Genomic DNA, 22421 nt, shown 5'->3' on the forward strand with positions numbered 1-22421 from the left:
CTCCTGCTATGTATTAGGCTACAGACTTTCAGCCAGACTGTTGCTGTGTTCTTGTGCTTCAGCCTCACTGGGTCCAACCCAGCACCTACTATACCTGGTTTCAGCCTCACTGGGTCCAGCCCGGCACCTACCCAGTTACAGCCTCACTGGGTCCATCACAGCATCTACACGGTTCCAGCCTTACTGGATCCAGCCCAGCACCTACCTGGTTTCAGCCTCACTGGGTTCAGCCAAGCTCCTACCCAGTTACAGCCTCACTGGGTCCAGCACAGCATCTACCCGTTTTAGCCTCACTGGATCCAGCCCAGCACCTACCCAGTTACAGCCTCACTGGGTCCAGCCCAGCACCTACCCGGTTCCAGTCTCACTGTGTCCAGGGATACTGGCAAGAGAGATTAACAGAACTATGCACAGATCAGTGAGATCTGTGCATGGTTCTGTCCTAAAAAGTACCACCCAAGCATAACAAGCCCCAGGCTCTTTGAGCTGGTCCTGGTTTCCCAAATAAGGGGGGAAATTGTTGGGGTTCCCTTGTATATAAGAAACCAACACTGGACTTGTGGACTGGTCCTGGTTCCAAAAATATGATGGACATAAAATATAGCAAGGTCCCCGGACCATCACATCTCCCTCTGGCTGACGGGCATCACATCTCTGGCTGGGTGGGTTACCTGAGAGAGTAGGGAGCCCTGAATAAAGGGGTCCCCACCCAAGCTTCACCCGTCCAGGGCTGAAAACCGGGGCTGTTCCTGGCACTTCTAGGTTGTGGGTGCTCGTCTGATTTTTTGGGGTAAAAATAAAAAATAGATTGCAAATAATTCCATTGGGTTGTGCAGCATAACAGCAAGCCCCAGCAAGCCTCATCCACATGCAGGGACTTTGAGAACCACAAGTCTCAGCATCCAGGGTATTAAAGGGCCCACTTGGATTTGTAGTCCCACTGCATGACCAATGTGAAAATAAAAACACAGACACCCAGTAAAGTACAACTTTATAATCATAAATACATACACACACACACACACAAAATCACACACACATACATACATACATACTCACCTTGGCACGCGCTTCCTTTCAGGTCCGTTTATTTCTGCAGTTGGCATCTCCGCTAGACAACGGTGGCAGGGTTGGAACGCAATTCTTTTTTAAAAAATACCCTCTTGGGGGATTTTGCCCACAAAACAATCTGCAACTACAGTATTTTTGTTTTGTATTAATCCCATGGGTTTCAGGAGCATTCAAACCTGCATGAATTCAAATTGGGTGCAAAATGTAGGGATATATTCAAACTTTGAATATATCTCTAAATTTAGAGATATATTCAAAGTTTGAATATATCCCTACATTTTGCACCCAATTTGAACTGAATTCACTACTTGTGCAGTTTGCCGTATGTTTTACTTATATGCAGTCAAACTATTAAAAAAATATATGCAGCTGTTCATAAATAACAACCAGTTTCACAATTAACATACACATTTCTGCAATCTGTTCATCATAAACTTGGCTAGTTTTCTAAATTGCAATGCTTAACGGTATAAATATAATGTCTGACAAGATTCATCCCCTTGTCTTCTCATAACAATGTATATTTGGCATTGACTGTGTTCTGAAATGTTATTGTTGGGAATAAGCTGGGAATGTTTCACGTTATCTCCTCAGAACTACTTGGCTAAGAAATATATTGTTTTTCAAACAAGGCACAAGGGTAGAGTGATAGTGTTTGCTTAATCAGTACAAGTGGTGGCCATTTTCCTGGGAAAATTACTACCGTGCCATTTTCCTAGAGACATGCGGAGTGTGTGTTAGACTCTGGGATAGTGTTAGGCTCCCCTAGTGACCCTAGTGCCCAGAGTCAAGAGCGCTGCTGGCTAGAGAGGTAGGGGCCAAGAAGAAGACTGAAGAAGAAGACTATACACGGGTCTTCTCCTCTCGTAAGATGTCTCTGATTATGTAAAGTGCTGAAGCCCCATACAAACTAGACAATAAGCAGCACCATAAACAATATCATCAGAGCTTCGAGCCAAATGATATAGGGCATACACAATGAATGATGTCATAAACAATATTTTTGTTAACATCAAACCACTGCTACCCCAACCCCAGTCCTAAAATGCATTGTTGTCAATTTACAGTAGTCAGCATTGAGTATGCAGTACAGTTGGGTAGGGGGTTTGTTAACAACCTGAGGTAGAGTGCATCGTTAACGATACTGAGTGTACACTCTAATTGATCACAGTAGCTTGAGCATCCCTGGTTACCACAACTAGGGGAGAACTTTGGAATGTCTCCAAAATCATGGTAACCAGCCTGTGCCATTAGGCAAACGTTTTTCAGAGATCTGTGTTCTTATGTAAACGCATAGGACAGATACATGTGTATATTGTGTATATTGTGTATGTGTATATTTTGTTACACTGTTTAAATGTGGATTTTGTTGCATGGAGCACATTAGTCTAATGTCAGGCTCAGCTGTGTGCTTGAGGTTGCAATGGTACATGACACATTTTAAGATCAAGTTCAAATAAAATGTTGTGAACATTTCAATTCAGTGTCACATGAATGATCCATTTTGTTTTTTGGAACAAATAATGGAGATTTCACACGATTTTGTTCATGTTTTTTAGACTCCTCTTTACCTGGTAAACCATGGAGAAACTGGACCAATTCGTTGTAACCGATGTAAAGCTTATATGTGTCCATTCATGCTGTTCACTGAGGGAGGAAGAAGATACCAGTGTGGATTTTGCAACTTTATCAATGATGGTAAATCTGTGTTCAGTGTTTATTCTGATACTATACTTCATTATTATTGCTGCTATTTGTCTTGTTGCATTGTGTCTCAGAGCATTAAATAGTGGTGAAAAACATATACAAAGTACAAACAGTTTTGAGGTAAACAGGCTAGCGGAGACTAGAATGATAAGAATCGGGAGGTACAGATGCATTCTGATACATCTTGCCTCAATACGCCATGTTGCGAGTAAGTTTGCCAAATCCAGCATAACTCTGATAACATCGGGCATACATTTTCATCGAAAAATTTGTTAATATGCAGACAGGTAAAATGTTGACAAGAACATAACATAGACATGGATATAATTAGTAGCATATTTATACATTTACTAAAGCTTCTACAAATTAGGCGATTCTGTCTATCATTTCCTAGGCTGCAATAGGCAAATGATAGACAGAGGGGGGGTGCTCTAACAGCCGCGCCCCCTTACCGCCGCTCATCGCCGGCTACCGCAAACATAATTATCACATATGATCTAACATATGCCATAATTATGACAAAAGACAGCTCTTGCGTTAAGAGCTGTCTTTTGCGATGGCGGTTGGGGGGGGGCGTGACCACGGCGGCGTGTGAGTAGGCTCATGAGAGCGGGAGCCTCCGGCACGCGAATGTCCTCTCCACGCTTTATCCGCGTGTAGATGGTACCCACAGCCTACACAGCTAAACCTTGTCGCTAAGTCCCAGAGGCCGTGAACTCTCCCAGACCACTGCCCATCGTCCCTGCTTACCGGATAGCTGGTGCATTCTGCTGCGCTTCGGGGGTCCCGGACCGTGATATATGCGGGAGGTGGAAGGAGGACCTGCGGCTGAGGTGGAAGGTGGTTCAGCGGCTCAAGCAGGCGGCTGACGTAGTGGTACGTCAGCAGACGAACTCCGGCGGCTCCGTTTACACAAAGCGGTGGTTGCCTGTCCAGTCGGTCAGCGCTATTGGCATCGTCCTGCGGTCACACTGCACACACAGCGTAGCAGCTACCGGAGTTCAGGCACCCGGACAGTGCCGATGGTCACAGACAGGCTACCTGACTGACGCCCCAGCCGAACAGTGCTGTCCCTCAGTAAGGGATTTTTGCTCCTGCAGCCAGTCACATTATTGCAGGGACGTAGGGGAAGAGGGGAAACGTGTTTGGATCCTCCTGTGTCCTGTCCTGGCTGGAAGTATAACACTGTGTCCTTATAGCCCTGCTGAACTGTGGCCTGCAGGCCAGCGCTATACACAATACTGCACAAGCAGCGCAGCAGCTACTTGAGTATAGCCCGCAAAGACTGGTACCTGACTGCGTATGAAAACCCCCTGACGCCCCAGCCTATAGCGCCGTCCCCTGGTAAGGGACTCCGACTCCTGCTCCAGCCCCCACTTGTATTACTATTATATCGGAGTGTTTTGATCCTCCTGTGCCCTGTCCCGGCCTGAAGTTCAATACAGAGTTGCGTACGCATAGCCCTGCTGAACTGTTGCCTGGGGGTCATATCTCTGCTAATTGGGAAATATAAAGGTTCACAAGCACACAGTCCCGGTTTTGGCATAAGGAAGCCCGGTCCATGCCGTGTGAGAGACGGATGGCATCGTACCCCTCCTGAGCAAGGAGAAAGCCAGGGCACTGGCCCAGAAACAAGACAGTATCACAGGGCAATCAGCGAGGTGCAAACTCTCCAGTAGAGGAGGAAGAGATCCAGGGCGACCGCCAGGAGACATCAAGTTGCCCAACAGGGCTCTAACGGATACAATATATTCCACCGGTCCAGCCACAAAGTCTTTAAGGAAACAGCAGGAACTTTGAACCAGACCTCACCAGCCGTAGTAGCAACTACCACACTACAACCTGTCTGGTCCGAGACAGTGAGGTACAGTGTTAAATGCTTAGACTGTTGTGATTAAGCTTGCACATTTTTGTGGTAATTTGGCCTCATTGGGACATTAAGGTGACTGCTCGAACAGAGTAGTATTATAGGACTGCCTTATAGACTTTAAGCTTATAGCGGCAATATCATTGACTGATAAAACAAGGCACATTAAAAGTATATAACACCAGCTCTATAAATTGCGTCACTCCTATTGATCTGAAGTTGATATCCGGAGTGTTGTCTGGGGAGTTATCAGTTCAAGAGTGGTATAATACGAAGGCTCACCAGTAAAATCAAAATGGTGAAGGGTAATCAAAACACGGCTGCGGCCCGACTGGAAAAATTCGCCCGTACCCAAACACAAGCGGCAAATAATTCTCAGTCTGTTACACCGCAAACAACACCCTCCAAAACACCCTCCAAACTAACCAGTCAAACCCTTGTTCCAGAAGTCACATTACAGCAGGTACTGGATGCAGTGAATAATTGTGAAGTACGACTATCAGAACAGATTAACAAACTGCAGTCAGATATCATGCTGATTAGAGACGATGCTCAGAAAACTAGGGACAGGGTTTTGGAGCTGGAGAAGAGGGTGTCAACAACGGAGGATACAATGGTCCCCCTACAGGCCCAAGTTAATGTAATATCCAGTCAACTATCGGACCTCCGTGTAAAAGTCACCGATATGGAAGGAAGGCTGCGGCGGAACAACGTTAGATTCGTGGGCATAGAGGAAAGGGCAGAAGGAAGAGAGCCGGAAAAATTCTTGGAAGAACTGCTTAAAAAAGAGTTTGGGCAGGAGAACTTCTCTGCACAATTCTCAATTGAGAGGGCTCATCGAGTTCCAGCACGTCCACCTATACCTGGAGCATTCCCCCGTACCATTATCGCTAAGTTTCTCCATTTCAGGGATCGGGACAGAGTCCTGAAACTAACTTGGGACAAACCAGACTTTGGGTTTAATAGCTCTAAGATAGAGACCTTCCCGGACCTCCCGCAAGAGGTTCAGAGGGATAGGGCCAAATTCCGCAACATTAAAACTAGGCTGAGAGAGCTGGACATTAAATACTCCATGTTGTACCCCACAAGGCTTAAAGTAATGGTTGATGGAGAATCAAGATTCTTCACTGAAGTATCTGAAGCAGCTCTATGGCTGGATAAAACATATCCTGCCAAAAAAGCAATTAGCAATTGAATAGATTGTATCCTGGGTAATCTGGCTTTACAAACACAGCATTAATAGCTAAATGTCAGCGGGAGTAGGGAAACAGGGTTAAGATCGAATACCAACATTAGGGTGAGCCATCTTAGGAAAGGACTTTAAAAGATCGTGGAGTTAAAATAATTTATATTCAATGACCTAGGCAGATGCTGGGGGTTCCCGCCACGCCAGAAGTGGTTAGTAAGTAAAGAGCCCCAAGTGGAGGGGAAAAGATGGGGGGGAAGGTTAGAGGTATGCCTCAATGGGTAGGTTATACAGGGTGGAGGGAGGAGGGGGGGGTATATGTTATATGTTGTATGTTATTACTTTTTGTTTGTCTGCATTGTTGAGACCCTGTCCCACAACCCTCACAAGAAGATAAGGACTGAGGTTATTTATAACTACAATATAAAACATATGAATGCCTATATGTCTGGTATTACAAAGTTTAAATGCTGGGAAAGCCTGCAAATTCTCAAAAACATAAAAAAGTAAATGGTTAAAATAATGACGTGGAATGTTCGTGGTCTGAACAATAAGATCAAGAGATCATTAGTTCTTAAGCAATGCAAGGCTCTAGTGGCCGATATTATCTGCCTACAAGAGACCCATCTATGGGGAGACAAATTATTGTCTCTAAAACGACCCTGGATTGCGCAAGCTTTCCACGCGCCCTACACTTCATCATCACGTGGGGTCTCGATCCTGATTAAAAAGACGGTGGTATACGAACATATTTCCGCACAGATAGATCATAACGGTCAATATGTGTTTTTAGAGGGTTTAATAAATACAATTAGGTTTAATCTTCTATCGATTTATGTTCCACCGCCCTTTCGTTTTGATGTACTCAGAAATGCACTTGAATTCATCGCTGCCAGGCCAGATAACTCATGTATTTGTTTGGGGGACTTCAATAATGTGATAGATTATGGGTTGGATATTTGGAGCCCTAGAAGGGGAAACCTGACTGGGAGAAGCAACTTTGCAAAATTTACGGAAGAAATGGGTCTGTATGATGTCTGGAGAGAAAGGTTTCCGGAGAAGCGTCAGTTTTCCTGCTACTCACCCACGTTTAACAATTTCTCGAGGATCGATATGATTTTTTCCTCCAGGAATGTGTTAAACAACATCACACATATTGAATATAGACCTCGAGGAATATCGGACCACTCCCCAGTGGTGGTACAACTGGACCCAGAGCCATTAAGAGGTTTTCAGTACTGGAGGTTTCAGCCAGCATGGCTGCCCCAGCTGGGAGACTTGGGTGATGTAAGGATGGAAATTGACGGATTCTTTGGAATAAACATTCACTCTACTAAACCCGAAATAGTGTGGGAGTCCTTTAAGGCTTTTTTGAGGGGAATAATGATTAAAAAAATTGCACAAGTTAGGGGTACACTCCGAAAAAAAGAGCTGATGCTGGAAGCAAAAATGATGACCCTTGAGCAAAACTATCAGTTAAATAAAGGTGAACCTAACAAACAAGAATGGCTCTTGGCACAGCGTTCTTGGGTCACACACCTGCAAGAAATGGCGAAGTGTAGGCTGTTAAAAGACTCACATAAAATTTACCTGAACGCTGACAGAGCGGGGAAACTCATGGCACATATTGCCAGAGGGGATAAACCCCCCAACTTGATCTCAAAAATAGCCACGGGTACCGGAGAGGTAGTTACCGAAACATCAAAAGTAGTAGATGTCTTTGTTAAACATCTGGCAGAGATATATAAATCAAAGAACATAATTAGGAACGATGAGTGTAAGACATATTTAAGTAAACTAAAACTCCCCAAGATATCAACTGAGGCCAGAGAAGTACTAGAACAGCCCATTAGGCCAGAAGAGATCACTGACGCAATAAAGGGCCTTTCCGCCGGGAAGGCCCCGGGGATAGACGGGCTCCCGGCAGAGATATATAAGATAATGGAAGACACTCTGGCATCAAGGCTGTTTTACTTTTACCAACAGATGGAAAAGGGAAAAACATTATCCCAGTCCATGACAGAGGCTGTAATAACGGTAATACTTAAAAAAGGGAAAGACCCACTAAAAGCTGAGTCGTATAGACCAATATCGTTGTTGACAGTGGACGCAAAGATCTACGCAACGATTCTGGCAAATAGGTTAAATAAAGTCATAGATGAAATTGTCCACCCCGATCAGACTGGATTCAGAAGGGGTATGTCCACGGCCATAAATTTGAGACGAGTATTTACTTACCTACAAACAGGGAAGGCTATGAGAATCCAGACAGCAGTGGCCTCATTCGACACCAATAAGGCCTTTGATTCATTGGAGTGGCCATACCTGAGAAACACGCTGGAAGCCTTTGGTATTGGTCCCCAGTTTATCAATAGGGTCTTCTCTATGTATCACAGCCCTACTGCCAGAGTGTCTATTAACGGGTTTGTCTCGGCGGCGTTCCCTTTGTTTCGGGGTACGAGACAGGGCTGCCCACTTTCCCCAACATTGTTTGCAGTGGCCATTGAGCCTCTGGCATGTAGCCTTAGGCAAGACCTGCCAGATGCACAAGCCGGGGACGGTGGATCTGTGGGTAGCCTTGTCTCGTTGTATGCCGACGACTTATTGGTGGGAATGTCTAATTACAAACAAGAACTCCCTCGGATTATGGCAACTTTGAATGAATTTGGTTCCTATTCCGGCCTTATGATAAATAGAGATAAATCCCATCTAATGGTATTGGGAGGACGGGAGGATACACTTAATGGGGAAGGGAGTATCCCTAGGGTGGATAAATTCAATTATCTGGGAGTAGTGATCTCCAAGAACCCTGATGATTATGTTGCCATGAACATTGCCCCACTGATAGACGAAATTAAAATAAAATGTAAAAGTTGGGTCAAATTACCCTTGACTCTTATGGGGAGGGTCAACCTCACAAAAATGATAATACTACCGAAACTCCTCTATGAGCTACAACATTCACCAGTATATATTAGTAATGCCGTATTTAGGAGAATGAACGGGGTGCTGATATCATTTATTTGGAGAAATAAGACCCCTAGGATTAAGCTTACCACACTTATGCGGCCTAGAGAACAGGGGGGGCTAGCCTTTCCAGACTTCAAATCCTATTACATTGCGGCCCAGCTTGCCCATTTGCAGGAATGGCTTAAGGATTCCGGTCAACTAACAGTAACAAAGAATATGGTAAATTTGACCGTCCCAGGTTATTCCCCACTACAAGCCATTCTTGCAAACAGATGCTCTAAAAAATACCCCCAAATCTTAAATCAGGCGATAAAAATATGGAGATGGGTGAACAAGGAACAAGGTTATAAAGGGTTGGACCCCGAAACAAATATTTTTTCTTTAGCCCCCTTTAAAAAATTAGAAGAACAACAGGGAAGTAGAGTCTGGATAGAGGCAGGAATTGCAACCATCGGTCAAATAACGGATCAAAATATAATGAAAACATTCCAGCAACTCCAGGAAGAATACGGTCTGCTAAAAAACATGTTTTTTCGATACCTTCAAATTAGGAGTGCTCTTGAGGAACATACAAGAAATTCTCCCATCGAAGTAAAGGATAACCCAACAAAAACCCTTGTCAGGAAAGTGGGCACAAGTAAAACCATATCTAAACTGTATAAACATATAACATCTATGATACAGACAGATCAGTTGGAAGGTCTTGTGAGTAAATGGGTTGAAGACCTCCCATATTTAACAAAAGGGGACTGGGAGAAGGCACTTTTTAATATTAAGTTATCAACCAACTCCCTCAAAATTCAACAGATTCAATATAATATAATCCACCGTATCTATTTATCCCCAACTAAAATAAGTAGGTTTACTGGCAACGAGGCAGAAAGATGCCCCAAATGCGGGGAAGGCGATTGTAATTTCTGGCATCTCATATGGCGGTGTAATTCAGTGCAAATATTCTGGAGGGACATCAGAGGTATTTTGATCAGCATGGGAATTCCCCAACAGGTAATCAACCCGGCAGCTCTGATATTGGGAGTCTGGCCAGAGAAGGGAATATCCAGTCAATCCAAACAGTTGGCCCTGAATCTAAGCTCAATAGCTAAGGTGTCCATTGCACGTGCATGGATGGCAAAAAACACTCCCGGGATACTAGAATGGTCTAACCTGGTTAACAATACATTTGAACACGAGAAGGAAGTTTATATCACAAGAAATAATATAAATACATTTTTTAATATATGGGGTGAATGGTATCACTCACGGTATTATAGAGGTACATAATTTAAAGTATTGGAAACTTAAAAATGGGGGAAGCTGGGATTTATACAATTCAGAATGGAAACATAATAAATAGATTGTAAAGTCACAGAATAAAAAAAGATTAAAAACACAAGAATAAAATTTAAAAATTTAAAAATAAAATAAAAACAGACAATTTATTAAAATATTATACTCCTTAGACAGATCACCAAGACAGTGTAAACACACTCACGAAGGGTGTAATTTAGATAGTAAACTCGCACGGAAGGGATAGTATAGAAGATTAACCAGATAGGTAGACAAAAAAAAAAGAAAAATAAGGAAAATAAACATACTCCCCATGTACATCACTACAATTCAATGCTCTGATGGAACTGAAGAAGCAGGGTAACTTTCAGGAGGGACGGTCTACGGGTGGGGGGAGGGGGGAAAAGGGTTCTTTCTCTACAATGCAGGATGTTTTTTTTTTTTCTTCTATGTGTTAGTGTAAATGTCTATGAATTGTGACTTATGTACTGTCAAATGTTATATGTTTATGTTACATGCTGTAAAAAAACCAAATAAAGACAATTAAAAAAAAAAAAAAAAGAGCTGTCTTTTGCGGTGACCCGGCGATGAGCGACGGGTCCTGGCGGCTCCCCCCTCCCTCTCTTACCCGGCCTGGATGCTGCAGGGGGGGCTGGCTCTCCTCCTCCCTGCATCTTGAAGAGGATGTACAGTGCAGGGAGGAGGAGGTCACAGGTCCGGGCAGCACAGCGCTGTGCTGCCCGGACACAGGTGAGGGGGGGGGGGGGTTTGGTGCGGGGTGGCAGGGGTCGGTGCGGGGCAGCGGGGGGTCGCGTTAGAAGCCCATAAGCTTCTTTTTCTGGCGATGCCCCCCATCGCGGTAACCCAGCGGGGGATGCTTAGAGCATCCCAAAGTGCGGTAAAAACCCTGATAACGGGGTTTATTACTGCATTTTTAGTTTAGAGAATCTCCCCCACTATCTGACCTAATTTTTAGAAGCTATAGTAGGTTTACCCCTAAGTCTCCACTAGTCCCTAAACCCAGTGGTGTAACAAATAATTAAACACACCCTCCTCTGTACTGCTCCGCCTGCCACCCCTGGGTCTGTACTGTAACCGGGACCTGCAGATCTTCCTGTCTGCAGTCCCAATGCTCCTCTTGCTACTGCTGCAATGAAAATGTCCCCTGCAAAATGGCTGCTGCCTCACAGCAGACAGTTGGATAACTGTCTGCTGTAAGGCGGCGTCCATTTTGTGTGGGGCATTTTTAATGGCAACTCAACAGGAGCAGCTTCGGGACCAAAGAAAGGAAGATCTGCAGGTCGCAGGAACAGAGAAAAAATAGCCCTCCCCAGACCCCCAGCGCACACACACTCACCAACTGCCTCCAAGCCCCTGCAGGATCTGCAGAGCTATTTTTACGTCACTGCTTAAACCCTAACGGCATCCATCCCTGCATACTTACTTTCAGGATGCCAGCAGTTGTGATCCCGTCTCCGGGTTCCTTGCCTATGTTGGCATTCCAGTGCAGGTCTCCTGGTAGTAGTTGGGATGACAGCTTTGGTATTGTGACTGCTGGGATCCCATCCGCTGGGATGCTGAGCGCCTCCTATTTAAACGACTGTATGTGCAGTTAACTTTACTTAGAATTCTGCCATTTTAACAATGTTGACATTCTGAAATGGTCAGAATGTTTATCTGAAATCTAGACATCTTAATACAATATTACCATGACGTGGAATTGACTTACTGTAGTAAAAAACAGCCCAGAGTCTGTGAGTACAGAACTGGTGCCTCCATTGTTTTTCCAAGAGAATATTAAATCTCCTTATTGTCTTCCTTGATCTGTTGAAAAGACAGAACCCTAAAAAAACCTATAAAAAAGATCAGAAGAAATGAGTGTCCTGGCTGAAGGGGGATTGGATGTGACGTCTCAGAGGGGAGAAGTCGCATAGTGTTTGGGCACCTAAAGATGTATATACAACCAAAAAAAAATACTTGTCGCACACTGAGTTGCATAGGACATGCATACTGTGAAGGGCCATTTGACGTGACTGCAGCAATAGTGTATGAGGACACATCTGTATGTTGTGCAGTTCTCAATTTATTTTAGACTAGATATAGAAGTTCCTCTTGGCACATTGTAACACTTTTGATAGGAGTACAAAATCCTATTAAAGGTGTTTCTTGATTTGTTTAAACTTTTAAAATGTGCTTTTAAAATTCTGGAAGGAAATTATGGCAACCAGTGAAATACATTAAAGACAGCTCTGTAAACTAAATTGTAGTAAAGTGAATCAGAACAAAGGACGTCATGGCAACACTGGCCACTTTATCACTTCACCAGGCCTAATACATCTGACCCCAGTTCTATCAGCACAGAGCAGTTTTTTGGATTATTTTGTTTGTGGACTTAGGTATAGGTGTATTAAGGATCGGTATTGAAAAGAAGTGATATCAGTGCGCATTATGGGGGTGATTCAGGTTTGTTTGCCGAATTCGGTCCGGGCAATGATGGTGTGGGTCTGCACATACATATAAGTGAATATACACATGTGCAGACTATGCACGAATGCCTTCAGCGATTATCACAGAAAGCAAAGTGTTTGCACACAGCGGGGGAAGGCTGTCACATGGGACATCCAGCACTTCCTAGGCGTGCCCCCCAAAATGGTGTGTGTCAAGAAAACCGCTGGGCGCCCCCATGCAAATGTAAGCGTGGCGGAGGCTATGATGTCAGTGCCAGTCCCCTTTTCAGCCATCTCCTACCCAGATAAAGTCAGATCAGACTGACTAGTATCTGCAAGCATGCAAGAAATCACTCGATGGATGGCGACCATCGAATGTTTTTACACCAGCATGTGAATGGTTGTGTCAGCGATGGTTGTGTTGAGCGAAAGGGGACGGGCATTCACTCCCTCGACAAACGCTGCTTAGCGAGCGGGTCTGAATTTATTTATTAACAGTTTCTTATATAGCGCACACATATTCCGCAGCGCTTTATAGAGTATAGTTGAACATTCACATCAGTCCCTGCCCCAGTGGGGCTTACAATCTATATTCCCTACCACATGTACACGCACACAGACATTCTAGGGTTAATTTTGTTAGGAGCCAAATAACCTACCTGTATATTTTTGGATTGTGTGAGGAAACCGGAGTACCCAGAGGAAACCCACGCAAGCACAGGGAGAATATTCAAACGCCTTACAGTTAGGGCCATGGTGGGAATTGAACCCATGACCTCAGCACTGTGAGGCAGTAATGCTAACCACTGCCCCGAATCAGGCCCTATGTGTTTTGATACTGCTTGTGTGGCAAGTGACAAGAATTCCATGCCCTCCTATAAGAGAGCACTCCAATGTGCAGATTAATGTCTAAGCGGTCAGTAGCACTGATTGTATCCAACTATTGCAGATATCCACATCTATAGCTGTAGGTGTCGTTGCCCTATTGACAATCACTGTTACCTGGCTGCTGCTGTGTATGGTAACTCTTGCGGGTACTTGTTTCCTAGCACGGCGCCCACGATATTCAGTCGTATGGCATCTTATGCATTGTATCGCATCGCATGCCATATACCCACATGCGATGCGATGCGATTTTAAATTGTATAAGCACCCTAATGGGTTTGTTCAATGTTAAATGGCCCCCCTATACGATTTTTCATTGTAAAAGCACCCTAATGGGTGCTTACAATGTTAAATGCACCCCCACGCCACCCCCACTATCAACGTCAACCCGAAGCGTGGCGAGGGGCGGTGGTACACGTCCTCCGACCTTTTCATACCCCCACTATCCACGTCGGCGTGGAGGTGATCCTATATAGTGTGGCAAGCGCAGCGAGCCACCGAGCTCGAAGCGTGTATTCCGCGTCCCCTCGTGGGGCTCGCTGTGCTCGCCACACTTCGGGCTCGCCACACTATCTCCACGCCGACGTGGATGGGGGACGTATGAAAAGGTCGGAGGACGTGTACCGCCGCCCCTCGCGGGCTCGCTGCGCTCGCCATGCTTCGGGTTAGCGTTGATAGTGGAGGTGGCGTGGGGGTGCTTTTAACATTGAAAAAACCCATTAGGGTGCTTATACAATTTTATTGTATGCCATATACAATGTATATCATTGTATATGGCATTCAATGCGATGGCATACAATTTAAAATTGTATAACATCGGCTGACATCGCGTAACATTGCATTGCATACCATTGTATGGCTTATGGTATACGATGCGATGGGCGCCGTGCTAGGAAACAAGTACCCTCTTGCGATGGTAGTGAGATCTTGAGCATGCTCACTGGAGCAGGCTGGGAGAAAAGCCACTAGGTTGATGGGGATCGCTGGAGGGGGTGCCGGACAGGGTCCTGACAGGCATTCACCCGACGTCGGGATCCCGACTGTCAAAACACCGACAGCCTGGTTCCCGACGGCCGTCGGCTATTTTCCCTTGTGGGGGTCCACGACCCCCATAGAGGGAGAATAGAATAGGTGACTCGCGTAGAGCAGCGAGCCACCGTTCCCACAGCGAGCCCTCACGGGGCTTTGTTGCACTCGACATGCTGTCTGGGTCTGGCCAGTCGGGAACCTGGAGTCGGGATAATGACTGTCGGGATACCACACTTACTGGAGGAGGGAGTGCTTTATTCCCCCTTTGTCATACATCTTGTCACTATTGCTTCCTGCTTTCACAAAGCAATAAGAAAATTACTTACATGATCAGCGCCTGGTAATGCATCTACCCCTGAATCCTTTACGTAGTTCAGAGACAGATGTATAAACGGCCAATATGGGGGACCGGTGGTATTACTGCACTAGCAGTACAGTGTGAGAGCTGTAAAATGCTCCCTACGATAATCCTGCTGAAACCATTGATAGATTTGTCGGGATCGTTTCTTCCTCTTCTTCAAGTTCTGCTTATTAAGCTCCATGTGGTTATAGTACTTTTGCTCAAGACAAACCCTGCATTATGTTTATATGTGTTCCCACATTTATTAATTTCCTCCTGAATGTGTGGTCCTGATCCCTACAAACAGGGTAAATTAAGACAACAGTGGCATTACTATAAGTGTAGCAGTCCCTTGGGCTTTGGTGCCTCATTCAGCCCATTTCCCCAGAAGAAAATGACATCTAGCGCTGAATATTGCAACACACTTGATATACACCATTGATTCTATTAGTGTGTAGTCTCCCGGGCATTTTGATCCTGCTTACATTCTCTTCTTGATTAATTTAAGGCTTATAAATAGTTTGTGTTTTATACTCCTGCGTGTTAATCATTGCCTTTAGCATTTTACTTTACTTAATATCTTTCTCAAATGCAGCCAGTGTAAAACATACCATTATATTACCTCAGGGCTATTGTATCCATTTTTGCAAAATTACAAGAACAGTGCTTTCTTTTATTTGCCCTGTAGATGTTGGCTCCTTATTAATCAGAAAATAAAGTGAAACTTAGGGGCATAAAGTGATTGTCAGTACTAACAGTCCTTAGGATAGTGCAGAAAATCATGAGAAAACAATGGAAATAGAACTATAAAGCTGTACCAAAATTACACAGTGGAAAATGTGTATACAAAGGTGTCTAAGAAAGTGTTTTTGTTTCTTGACTTATTGGAATTATTGTATTTCTTGTCTTAGTTTATAACTTGTGTTATATATGAAGAATACAATACATGGATGATTTTTAGACTGACGCAGAGATACTGACAATCATGCCCAAGTTGAATGCATGCATGGATATCTGCCTGTATCCTTAGCCTCATCTATTGCCACTTCACCCCGTTCTTTTCCTTGTTGTAGTATTACCGTCAACGACCAATTGCACCAATCATAGGCATTTGCAAGAAGTTCACGCTAAATCAGAAAGCTAATTTCCCGGGTTATTGCCAGTCCCCCAAGTCGAGCCTAAGTGTAAATGGCCCTCTTTAAAAAAAAAGGGGATTATATCTTTAAAAATCCTCTTTAAAAATAACCCAGGTCCAAAGATCTGGCTATCCAACCGGGAATTGTTGTAGGTTAAACACTGGTGCTCAGGGGCATTGTAAATGGGTAACCAGGGTCTTCCAACCCGGAACCAGTCTACATCAATAGGAGAGCATCCTGTAGTTGGGACAAGGTGCATACAGCCTCTGCTGCTGTCTGCCATGCTATGCAGACAGCAGTGGTGCTGGGGTAGAGGTGAATGGATGGCTAAGTGCAGTACATATTTATCGCACAGACAAAGACTGGGGCAGCCCAGCAGCAGCTTTCCCAAATGCTATGCTTGCCCCCAGCTTGGCGTAGGCGCTGTGGGGTCCCGGCTGGCCGATTTCCCGGTGCTTAAAGATGATTTCATCTTCAAGGGCTGGATTTCAAGACTACACACGTGAATTGCAGTGTGAACTGTGCTGACCTGGGAATTTCCTGGGTTGGCTCTGTAGTGTAAATGCGGTGAATCCCGTATCTGAGCCGGATTAAAACTGTGTCAGCAGTCCAGCTTTTCATAGCTTTGTTCTGGTGCAGGTGCTGAAGCGCTGTTAAAAAAAACTTTGTATGCTGATGATTACTAATAGCACAACTGTATAGCTGCTTCTGATGGGTTGTTTCTGCATACACCCTTGCAGCTAGCTAATAGTAATTCCTAAACAACATAACAATGATTTCAATGCTGGCGACTGTGCACTCCGGAATGGAGCAATGATTAAATTGCTCCCTCGGCCGCCATCTAGTGGCTGCTGGCATGTAAAACACTTGAATTCACTCCATAGAGATGAGGAACAGTCCTAGCCTTTTATTATATAGGATACATTAATTACATCTTCTTAAGTCCATACACTAAATAGATGACTGCATACTAACAAATACGTGTAGAGGTTATTAGCAGGACACGAGCGATCTCTGATTGGAGAACAACATCTATAAAAATATTTCTGAAATAATCAGTCGGTAGATTGGGATGGGTTCAAAAATACATCTCACCACATAATTCTAGATAACACTTCTGCAGTCACAAGGAGAGGGGGAACTGGGCATTTTCAAATAAAATAGCTGTTTTAATAAGTTCCATGTGCCTATGGATTTCATGTCTTCAACATCTATTAATCTTCCAGTGACAAGCTCATTTCACTGAAGATGCCATGCCATATTTGTCCAAGAATTACTGTATGTGACTCATGAGCAAGTGTTTCTGTGATTTTGGACGAGTCCCAAGTTTTCTTTTTGTCAGAACAAGTCCTGCTAGACATTAAAATGATTTTGGATACCCTCATTTGAATTGTTGTGGCACAGTCCTTTCCCTAAAACAGTAATCTTTTCAACTTTGAAACTTGAGCACAATCACTGATGTTGAGAGATTTCTTTATTTCCTTGGCAAGAAGTGGACTTTTCAAATGAACCTAAAGTAAATAGGCCATGTCTTCTTTCTTTTCTAGGCACACATATGGTATTTTATTATATTGTAGAATGAAGAATTAAACAAACATAATTAAAGATGGCTGCAAACTGAATATGCAGCACCAAATGCATGTTGATTACCATGTTTAACATACATTCTTTTTGTGAGCAAGTAGCTTATTGGCGTGGGTTTCTGGCATCTTTTCTGCTAGAATGAGTCAGCATAATGCTTATTGTGCGCCTGTGTTAGTGGAAACCAGGTCAGGCCTTCCACTGCTAGAGTTGGCTAAGGATTTTAGGAGCAGGTCAATGCTGGCGTGGAGGAGGTTATTAAAGCTGTGGCGAGCGAAGCATTGCGAGCGATGCGAGGGTCAGATTCTCATTGCCAACTGTGTTCATGTCGACTGTGTCGACATTCGGGTAAAAAAAACAGTGAAAAACCCATGTCGACCTTATGACCAGTCGACCTTCCTCATGTCGTCCTTTATGCAAATTCGACCTTAAGTCATGTCGACCTTGGCCCATGTCGACCTTAAGTCAGGTCGACCTTCCTGCCAGTCGACCTAGTGGGGTCGACCTAATGACTGTAGACCTAAGTTCATTCTAATAGATGACCGCTTCCCTTTAGGAGAGTGCTTTCTCATTCTTTTCAACAGTTGTTCCAGCATGTGAGCAGATCAATTGCTGTGGGGTGACATCTGCTGGTAGAAAAAGGGAACTACATTAAAAAAAAAAAACAATAGTAACTTAAATTTGTTTACCCCAGAATAGTAACTGAATGGTTTGGGACACAAGATAAAGGGATTGTTTTATTTTGCTTGGTTGATGTGTGTATAAGTGTAGTTTGATATCTGACAATACACTAGAAATACTTTTTGAGTGTAATACAGTGATTCCCAAACTGTGTGCGGTGGCACCCAGGGCTGCCCCAGGACACTTGCAAGGCTGCCAAGAGTTGGTGAAAATTATTTATGGTCATTGTAGTAGGCAAAACCACCAGTGCTGGTAGCTGCCAATCATAAACTATGTGACTGACAAAGGTGAATCCTTAATTAAACCTAAGGATGACCAACAGTATAAACATAATTTACCTAATTATATATTTTTTTCCTACATTTTTCAGTAAGAAGCTTTTATCATAGGGGTTCCTTGAACAAATTCTGATACTCCAGGGTGCTGTGATTCCAAAAAAGTTTGGTAACCACAGTGTGCTTTTGTTCTTGCTCCCTTTCAAGCACCTGAGTGATATCTCTAAACTAACTAAGCGTCTTGTCAGTATATTATATGTAATAGGAGATGTGTAAATCTGATAGCTGGGGTCTGTGGAGGCTATTGCTACAGCCCCGTTGGGACCTGCAGATACTTGTCTGCAGTCCCGGCTTTACCTTCCTCCAGTGAAATTGCCACCACCTCAGAGAAGACAGTTATTTCAGATGCTTAAGGAGCATTGGCCATTTTGGGAGCATCATTACTGAGTTCAGGAGTAATAGGCCCGGTGGAGCCAGCTGCTGCCGGATGAAGGGGCAAAATCTCAGATCCCCTGACGAGCAGGATGTGGCATGTCCCCTGACAACGAGCAGGTATGGGGGGGGGGTGTCAATAATTTTCAGATGGGGCCACCATAATTGTAGTTACACCACTGGTCTGGACAGAGATACAAACAAACAAAGGGGCTTATACAATCTATTACTTTGTGCCTGTTGGACTTACAGTATTTTACCACCTCAATAACTCTATTAGCTATTAGCTAAGTAGTTCATAGGTAAAGTATTGCTACTTCTAAGTTCGTTTTTAACATTTTGTTCCATTTGAAATTTACATGAAATGTTTTCACTTTGTACTGAAATAAAACATGGTCACTGCTTTTGTTTCTATTAGAATAATGTGTCTTCCTGTTTATGTTTTGTTAGTTCCTCCATTCTATTTCCAACATCTGGACCATGTTGGCAGGAGAATAGACCATTATGAAAGGCCAGAGCTATCTCTCGGATCTTATGAATACGTTGCTACATTAGATTACTGCAGGGTAAGTCCATTGTGGATTTCATTTCTTCTTCGTCTGCAGCTGCCTGTCCAGTCTCTCCCCTATCTCTGTCTACATGAACATTACTCATTCTTTTTGTAATTTAAAATAACATTTTGGCACAGTAAGTCATAATGGGATATTCTGATGTTTTCTTAGTAAAGTAAAAGATACCTCCTTTTCATACAGTAAGTGGCTTAACGTTTTAGTGCTAAGATGCTTGCACATTTTGTAGTAATATAATGAAAACCAGCAATAGTTATCTGCTCTGTTACTGATACATACAGTATATTCATTTACAAATGGTTTCTTAGTAGGTTTTATATGTTGATACCAATTATCTGTACTTTGTGCTGCTGTTTCCAGTATAACCTATCATTGCATCTCATTCTTCCTATGTATCTATGTAGTTTTAAATAGCAATGAATCCCACATGACTGTAGTAATAGTAAATTACTCCTAATTAGAAAAAAATAAAATATAGCTTATCGTTTCAATGAACTGATTTATATCTTACACTAGAAAACAAGACAATTTGTCAGAGCGCAAATCCGCAATATATATACAATAGTAAATTTGAGTCTGCTGCTGTCACTATCAAGGGAATACTCCTCCCCTTGTAGAAAGGACAAAGTGGAAAAGAAATTAGTGATAGCGCTGACTCAAGTTTTCTTTACAAATATAACAAAATTTATTTAAAAGAATTTTTATCTTTTGAAATATAACAATTAGTCACCGGCCGGTGGTACACAGTATACAATCATATAAATTTAAAACAATTACTAAAAAGGGGAAATGTGGGTGAATTAATTAAGGAGTAATTCCTTTAGGGGTGCTGAATATATTATTTAGCCCAACTTATAGTAGAATACTGGCAGTTTTAATGTTAGCCTGTGAGTGGCCAATCAGTCCAATTTGAACAATAGGTAGCTCTCTCACAGCTCCTGTTTGTTAAAGAGTACTTTGCATGCAGTAACCAGTTAGTAAGGTTAGTAATTATGATGTTAGCCTGTAGCTTGGCCGGTTAGTCCAATTCACACTGGGCAGCTCTCTCACAGCTCCTGTGAGTGAATGGATATTTGCATGTAATAGCCAGTTAGTAATGTTAATGCTTTGAAAAGCTTGGTAACTTGCCAGGTTCCGGATTTTTCAGCTGCAGATTCCCTGCAAATGCAGTGCAGCCAGGCGGACTCGTCCACGCTCCAGGGGTTTAAGGCAGTCAATCAGAGGCTTGATTGTGGCAGTGAGGGGTACCGGTACCGGTGAATAACTCCTTTACGCGTTTCCCCGCCTTTGGTTTCAGCGGCTTCCTCAGAAGGACATATTGTCTGGCAGCTGCTAACTACTTGCCGCCATCTGCAAATTTGCAGATGAGTGATCAGGTATAAATCAGACCCTAAGATTCATTTAATTAAAAGACTGAGATTACTGCTGGAACACATTTGTAGCAAACTAATGTCATTACATATATTAGTCCTTCTAGTTATTTAAACTTTTCCTCATGATTATGTCATATATTCAGTCCCTTGGAGAAAGATATGTAGTAATAAAGAGGTGTACCATAAGGTAGAATTTTTTTTTATTTCTGCCTGGGGTATCTTGTTTTAATTCTGGAACGAAAAATAAAGTTTAATCATATCCTCTCTTTCTAATGAGGATGCCTCTAGCTTATTGATCCTCGCCTATCATTCGACTTCATGATAATTGGTGTAGTGTACTAACTACTGACTGGGGACCTGTATGTATGGTTTTCCAGTAATACATAACCATCCCTCTCTACACTATTCAGACAGTGGAAGCTCTTTACATACCTTAGGAATATGTTGTAATACTTTGTGATAAAGGACACAAAGACCAGATTGCAGGCTGATAGACTGATTTGACTCAAAGTGCATTTGTTTAGGGTTGTAACTAGGGATGTGCAGTTGGTGTTGTTACCTAGGGCACAAGGCTGAGAGGGTGCCCCAATAGCCTTACACACACACTGCCCCTATAGCCTCACACGCACTACCCCCCATAGCCACACTCACTGCCCCCATAGCCCCACACACACACTGCCCCAATAGCCTCACAGGCACTGCCTTCCATAGCCACAATCACTGTCCCCCATAGCCAGACTCACTGCCCCCCATAGCCTCACATACAAACACACACACTGCCCCAATAGCCTCACACATACACACACACACACACACTGCCCCCAATAGCCTCACTCTCACTGCCCCCCAAAGCCTCACACATACACACACACACACTGCCCCAATAGCCTCACACTCACTGCCTTCCATAGCCACACTCACTGTCCCCCATAGCCAGACTCACTGCCCCCCATAGCCTCACATACACACACACACTGCCCCAATAGCCTCACTCTCACTGCCCCCATAGCCTCACACATACACACACACACTGCCCCCATAGCCTTACACACACACGCACACACACACACACTACCCCAATAGCCTCACACACACACTGCCCCCCATAGCCACATTCACTGTCCCCATAGCTTCACACATATAATGCTCCCATGGGCTTGTGCTGAGGTACCTAATGCTGTAGCTGCTCCGGTCTCTGAAGGTGCCCACACACATTTTGTCCTTCATGTGCTTTGTAGTAGATTGCATCGCATCTAGTTCAAATGGCATTTGATATGCAAAAACAGTGTGTGATTTGAAATAGATGCGATGCTATATAGTACAAAAAGTACTGCATGCACATACTTTTTTGACTTGTGATATGCGATGCACAGGAGCGCATATCGCCAGCAAGCCAAAAGAATAATGGTGCGATGTGAACTGCATGCAATGCGTTTTGTGTGTGTGCACCATGAGGCCTTGTACTTTTCTGTGTAGTGACCTGGAAGCCCACCCACAGCTGCAGCCTGCGGGGGGAAAAAAGGAGCAGGAGGGCTTCAGAGTATACTGAGAGTATTTAGCAGTTGCTTTAAAAAAATATGTTTTT

At 43.7% G+C, this 22421-nt stretch overlaps 1 protein-coding gene across 2 annotated transcripts in view; it reads left to right on the top strand.

Annotated features, from left to right (window-relative positions):
* The window catches only part of SEC24D (SEC24 homolog D, COPII component), a 108523-nt gene that overhangs the window by 50503 nt on the left and 35599 nt on the right, over positions 1 to 22421 (top strand). For both annotated transcript variants that reach the window (XM_083174461.1, XM_083174462.1), the window contains exons 9-10: positions 2631 to 2769; positions 19345 to 19460. In XM_083174461.1, the coding sequence (XP_083030587.1) occupies positions 2631 to 2769; positions 19345 to 19460 (255 nt within the window). The remainder of the gene's footprint in view (positions 1 to 2630; positions 2770 to 19344; positions 19461 to 22421) is intronic.

This window comes from Crinia signifera, chromosome 1 (assembly GCF_055691185.1).
Source record: "Crinia signifera chromosome 1, ASM5569118v1, whole genome shotgun sequence".
NCBI classification, from domain to species: domain Eukaryota; kingdom Metazoa; phylum Chordata; class Amphibia; order Anura; family Myobatrachidae; genus Crinia; species Crinia signifera.